Here is a 6,499-nt window from a genome sequence, read left to right as displayed (position 1 = left end):
GTTGGCCCAATGTGCATTTTTTTACTGTGAAGTTTTTAAACAAGACTCTAATTATTAATTAAATAAAATGAAATTGGGAATTGCTCCAGACTGGCACAACTCATTGTTGTATACCAGGTTTCTCAGCCACCCCCACATCTACATATGCATTTTGATTGTTTTAAATAAAATTGTGAATTGAATTAACATATTTTACATATGTAGAATAAAACAATTTAATTTAAAGCACAATAACAAATTCGGTAACCACAATATATGAATTACATAATGAATAGAAGTAAATTAAACATGGGTTTAGTTAGAATTACTAAGGAAATCAGAGAACAAATGCTGAGAATTTTTGTGCTGAAACTGCTTACATAATTTATTTGAAGTTACTAGTACAGTCAACTTAAAAAATATGTCTAGATTTAGATGAATCTATTGCATGCAACCACTTTCAATATTAAAATTCAATATTAAACAAAACATTTTTTCAGTGCACAATGTTTTCACAACCTTTTCCTGCCTTTTACAAAGTACGACTGATACAAGATGCTGTAGATCAGCACTTGTTCTGTGTTTAAGAAAGTTAATCTGTAAATCAGATTGGAAGCATTCACACTGGCATCTATCTCACTTTGAATCATGTCTTCAAGTGAAAAGCCACTGGACCATATGGACCATCTGGTCAACAGCACCACTGACAAGTGTAAAATCAAGACTCCCCCCGAGGATAAGAGGATAAGGCTCTCAGTCTGTGGGGGGGGTGTGTGTCAGTAAGGTGTATGTTAATCTTTACTGCTGTCCCACACTGACTTTGCCAGGCTTACTTAGCAGGTCAGTGTGCAGACTGAGACCTCGGAGAACACACAGAAGCTCCGCTCTGCTTTTGGCTGGTTGTGAAGTATCTGTTTTTTGGTGAATAGCTGAAATAATGTACCGACCACCCTCTCTGGAAAACAAAGAACTGATGGCCCTTTATGGAGGGGAAAGAGACCACTTCTTTGTCAGAGATGAGGACTGTACCAGTGAGGTGAGGCTTTAAAGATGCAGGGCTGCTCAGTTCGAGCTTTAAAAAGAACAAGCTTCACTTTAAACTACCTGCAAAATATGGATAGTCAATAATTTTAGCATGGAAACAATCTACAAGACTCTAATAGGATTTGTACATATTTCATCCCTTTTGATTGTGAAGAACAGTCCAAGCATTTGCCTGGATTGTTCTTCAAAATTCTTTAATTAACATAAGTCTTGTATGTTATTTAGAGCTTATTAGTTTCATACAGAGTAGGAGAAATGAACGATATACTATAAGCTACGATGTACCGTATTTACAGGAACCCATGCTGTTTTGTGGTTGGAAAATTATTTAAAGCACAAAAAAAAAAAATTACAGGAAACTTGTTTGCTGCAGTCTATCGTCACATGCACTACAAGAAAACTGGAAGTCCCCTGACTGAAACTCCTCTGAGGTCCAAGATAAAGATCTTTGAAACGCAACTCCTTTGCATTGCAGACCATTTTAAACCTGGTTTAGCACTAAAACTTAAGGACACTAACAAATGTTAGAGGCAGTCTGATAATCCTGTTGTCTAATTGTGGTAATAATAATAATAATGCTATATTATTTCCTATTATTTATAATTACACAAACACAATTTCAGATTACCATTTCAATTACACTATACATTGATTAAATATCATACTCTCACAGGATTTTAATATCACTGAGAATTAAACAGAAAATTGTGATTGCACTATGGTTTATTGTGTTGATGCTATTTTACAGAATGCATCCACCAAATGGCACAATGTTTACAACCTCTAACATTTCAGGAGTATGATCTGGACTCAGAGTGCAGCGAGGAAGGAAAAGGTGGCAGAAGCCTTCGCAGCTCTCTGTCCCTGGAAATCTACGGTCTGCAGAGGGAGCAGCATGTTTACTTCTCCAACCAGGAGTACTACAGGAGGCTGGAGGAGCTGAAGAACGCACACCTGAGGAACATGGCCGAATTGGAGAGGATGTACATCAGTCAGGGCAGGGAGTGGCACGGAGAGGAAGATGATGGAGGTCTGGCGGGAGGGAGAAACACAGAAGCCAGGCAGTCAGTCAGGTTAGAAGTGTTCCAAATGTACATGCTCCAAATGCAAGATGTTTAGAACTCAACATGAAACTGCTTTTTCCACATCTCATCTATTTCAAGATTTAAATATTCGATTTGAGAGAAAACCATATGCTACACAAACAAAACCATCACCACAACACCATGCATGGCACTGAGCTCACTGGGTGGCACTGCTGTTTGGAGCTGCAGCCATGAATCCAGACAGCCGTTTAATTGTTAGTTTAGGGGCAGTCTTCTATTCAGTGGCACTTTGCAGGAACTGCGCTTCAAAGTTTTCACGGTCAAACGTTAAGAATGGTGATCAGAATCAGCATCAACAAAAATGTGTGCGAAGGTTAAAAGTTGGCTTTGTGCCTGTGAACGCAGCTAATCTGAGGATCTGTGACCACTCTCTGTTAGTGCTTTCTTTGCCAGTGAGGTTAATGTCTCCCTCTCCCCGATTCCCTGATGTCTAATCTCTGAACCGGCAGTTGGTGCTCTGCCAGTAAACTCCAAAGGATCAATTCTCAGGAGGAGTTGGACTTCCACGAGACATCAAGTGGATCTGACCAATCAGAGCTCTGTGGAGAGGACAGCACGGGGGAACTGGAGCTGGGCAATAGAAGAAGGAGCCCCGGCCAGTACCGAACCTTTGGGAGGTTGGTGAAGCATACCACAGACAAGTTCTTAAATCTAGCTATTGTTGGAGTGGAAGACCAGATGAGGAGGCAGAGAGTTTTTTTGTTTTTTAGCTTTCCAGACGAACTGCACTGTGCTGTCACATTTCATTCTCTTTTATTTTACCCCCAGAGACATCCTGCTGAGCCCAGAAGAAATGACCACCCAGAAGCAGTTTCGAGTCCAGCCCAAGGCCTCGTATCTGAAACCGCAAGGAAGATTGTCCCGTCAAACTGGACTCAGGGTTCAGTCCAACTCCAAGGTCACTGTGCCCAAACCCTTCCAGATGATGCTGAGAGAGGAGAACAGGAAGAAACACAAGGTGCGCACGCGCTCAGAGATCGAGCTGGAGAACACGTTACTGAGACGGGAGTTGGAGGAGCTCAGAGAATGCCAGAAAAAGTTCCGGGCATCACCTGCACCCGCGCACATACATCTGCCCCTCTATGAAATCATCAGCCGTCGCTCCAGTCAGCGGACCAACCAAAGAAGAAGCGGCGGTAATAACGGCAACCGTGTCTCCAAAAGCAACCATGCCTCTGCTGCAGCTTCGCCACAGCCTTTTCATTTCCTGGAGAGAGAGAGAAGGAAGAGGGAGGCAAAGATTGTTGCAGAGCTGGGAAACCTTGGCCAGAAAGAAGAGCGACAGGCTTTCAAGGCTAGGCCCATGCCCAGCTCTGTGTATGGCACCAGACACAGAGCAGACTCCAAAACCACAAACTGCCAGCCCCGGTCTCTAACCATCTGCACATCGGAGAGGGAGGCCACGGAGGGTCAAAGTGATCCAAACTCTGACCTGGAGTCGGAGGTGCTTCAGTCCAGGTCAGACAGCTCTCCTGACTCCTGCAGGCCTCAGAGATGTCTGTCCTCCAAGCCAGTGAAGAAGCAGATAGAGCTGTCCATCGAGATGGTGAAGGAGAGGGAGTGGTCCTACACTGACCCGATCAAAGCCACTGCCTGTAACATCTGCTCACCTCTGCCGCTGGGTGGCCAGGAGCCTCTGCTCTCTAACAAGAGTGACTGCATCAGTGTGTGATGGACAAGAGAGGAGGAGAAGAGCAGCAGCTTCAACTATACTGTTTTTGTGGTAGAAGAGTTTTACACTGCAGCTATGTCATCATGGTTTGTCATATCTGTAATTTACCAGTACATGATCAGTAATGTACACAGATGTTTGGAGTACTGCATGTCTCATAGCAAGGTATGTGTGGTTTTCATAATATAATTGTTGACTTATTTTGATGATCTTAAAGGTATCCTGTAGAAGCATTAAATTAAAGCAACTGATATTTTATGATATGATGTGTGATAGTTTTATGTATCACCTTGGATTTATGGAGCTTTGTAGTGAGACTTGGCTCAATGTTTAGCTGTACAGCCCACAACTTCTACTGTTTGCATTCAGTCTCAGGGTCAATTCTGGCAGAACCAGGCAACTGTTTTCAGAAATAAAGCTCTAAAAACACACCGTACACTACTTGCTCAGCATCAAACAGCCGACACAGCAGACTAGCTGGTGGACAAAACAGACCGACATCAATAAACCAAGCATGGTAATATCTCAAACAGCCAGTAGGTGAAGTGCATCACCTTAAGGAGCATTAAAAGACGCCCCATCAGAAAGCCATAACAGCGGTTAATGGGTTGACGCGCGTCAGAATGACAATACTATCCAAAAGCGAAACACACAGGCGAGAACACGCACACGACTGCTATGGGGTTTTACGGCGACACCTCAGCTCTGTGACGGATACGTTGACAAGCATTAAACGGAGAGCAGCCGGGACGGTCCCAGCCAGCTGGATTACACACATGAACAGCGAGCGGTATGATCTCGGGAGGATCCCAGGGGTGCTTTATTATATGGCCGCACGTAAGTAATATGGCTATATATGTAGCAGATGCTATAAATAATTTATTGTTTATTATAAAATCGGCATCTCTGTCACAGGGACATGCTGTAACTAAACATGCGTACACGCTTATAGCCAGATCCAGCCAGTGTCCTCAGAGTTGGGATAAAAGGCTTCGACCAAATCAGGATTCTGGTGATGAATTTGTGTGTGGTTTGTTTTTTCCCCACCCCTCAGTTTGCCTTCTTCAACTCTGCAGTGCTGAGGACATCCCGTGCACTGTCTCTCATGATGCCCGACACACAGTTTACACGGTCCCAGAGTTTAGGGCTACGGAGTGTTATTACTGGTGGACCAACTACACTGTAAGTTTGACAAATCTATATTAATGTATAGATGCTTCCAGAGATGTGTACCTGAAGGTGGCTGTTCATATGAATTATGTTCAGATTTTTATTGTCTTCCGTATGTTGACTTTAGAACCACGTCCTAGCGCATCATGGGAGGACAGCTGATGACCAGGTGGCAACCATGAGCAACACGACGCTGATCACCTGGGGGTGTTTCGATCTGATTCTGTACAGCCGCGACTGCATTTCTGAGGTACTACACTGACGTGCATGAGAAAAAAAAAAAAGAATCAACTCTTCCATCAGAAGTACTCAGATCCAGAGCCGGTGAAAGTCAGATGACAATGCTTCACATAATCATGACTGCATCCTGCATTGCTCCTCTGTTCTCTCTCCATAGGGGATCCAGCGCCAGGCGATCTGTGCTAGTGAGTATCTGTCAGACTGTTTCATATGTGAGGAGCATTTTATTTTATACTTCTTTACTCTGACACTGTAACGGTGTCACTTTGAAGTCTATTTTCATTTACCCAGTGGTCTCCAGTAAAAGCATCCTCTTTTTGCAGCAAACTGTAGTGAAATCGCTGCATTCGTTCTGAATGGATCAGGTAAGTGTAAATTATCTTCCAATTTATATTTATATCATTTGTATTTGGGTTGATCCCTAGAGGAGGTGTGAATGGTTATCATAAAAAAAAGAGAAAAGAATCAGACATGGGGGAAAAAAAAAAGATTTGAACTTAGCAGGAAGGCATGAATGAAAGAAAGTGTGAATGAAATCTGTGTTTAATGCATTTGTTTAACACTTCAGAGGCTTCTGCTCTGCCCTCTGAATGGTGGAGGTTATGCCCTCAGCCTCAGAAGAAGACCTGTAGACTCTACTCAGGGCTGTAAACAGTCAAATTCATCAATAAATAATAAATACATCCCTGCCTGTCTACATGTTTAAGTAGCCTTGGGGAGGACATTGGACCCAAAGCTGGTCACAGGCTGGGGGCTTGCATGTCTGCTCTGCTGCTGTTGGTGTGTGAATGGGTGAACGAGGAAGAGATTGTGAAGTGTCTTGTCCACCAACGTAGAAATAACAGCACTCCATTTACCAGTATTTGAATGACTTACTGAATGTTCTGTTCTCTTGATAGTGTCTCATCTCGCCTGCTGGATCACTCTCATCTGTGTGGTCATCCTGCTGCCTTTTATTTATTTATAAATGTTGTACATTTTATACAAATCTAAAATTTATATATACAGTTGCCTTAAAAAAAGACGTATATATATATAAAAACCTGTCTCTGCTGGCACACTGGAGTCGGGAATCACACAAGCTATCTTGGCCAGTTTAGCCCACTCAGGGTACATTTCGCAAAACAACATATCTGCGTGGTCATCCTGACAGAGAGAGAGAGAGACGCAGCTGCTTTGGGCTTTGATGAAACAGGAAAATGAAGCTCACACACACACACATACTCCTGCCCGTCATATATCATATATATGAAAGAAAAGATGTGGAAGGCGAAGGCAGCACTGGTCC

At 43.0% G+C, this 6,499-nt stretch overlaps 1 protein-coding gene across 1 annotated transcript; it reads left to right on the top strand.

Moving 5' to 3' along the window:
- The first annotated feature begins 916 nt into the window (after positions 1–916).
- LOC121189898 (protein FAM161A-like) lies at positions 917–3,801 on the top strand. Its single transcript, XM_041050375.1, has 4 exons — positions 917–1,015; positions 1,819–2,096; positions 2,579–2,746; positions 2,898–3,801. Exons 1-4 carry the CDS (start codon positions 917–919, stop codon positions 3,799–3,801), a joined length of 1,449 nt encoding a protein of 482 aa, XP_040906309.1.
- The last annotated feature ends 2,698 nt before the right edge of the window (positions 3,802–6,499 follow it).

The sequence above is a fragment of the Toxotes jaculatrix genome, chromosome 11 (genome assembly GCF_017976425.1).
Source record: "Toxotes jaculatrix isolate fToxJac2 chromosome 11, fToxJac2.pri, whole genome shotgun sequence".
Lineage (NCBI taxonomy): Eukaryota > Metazoa > Chordata > Actinopteri > Toxotidae > Toxotes > Toxotes jaculatrix.
This window is presented reverse-complemented; position numbering and strand designations above follow the sequence as displayed.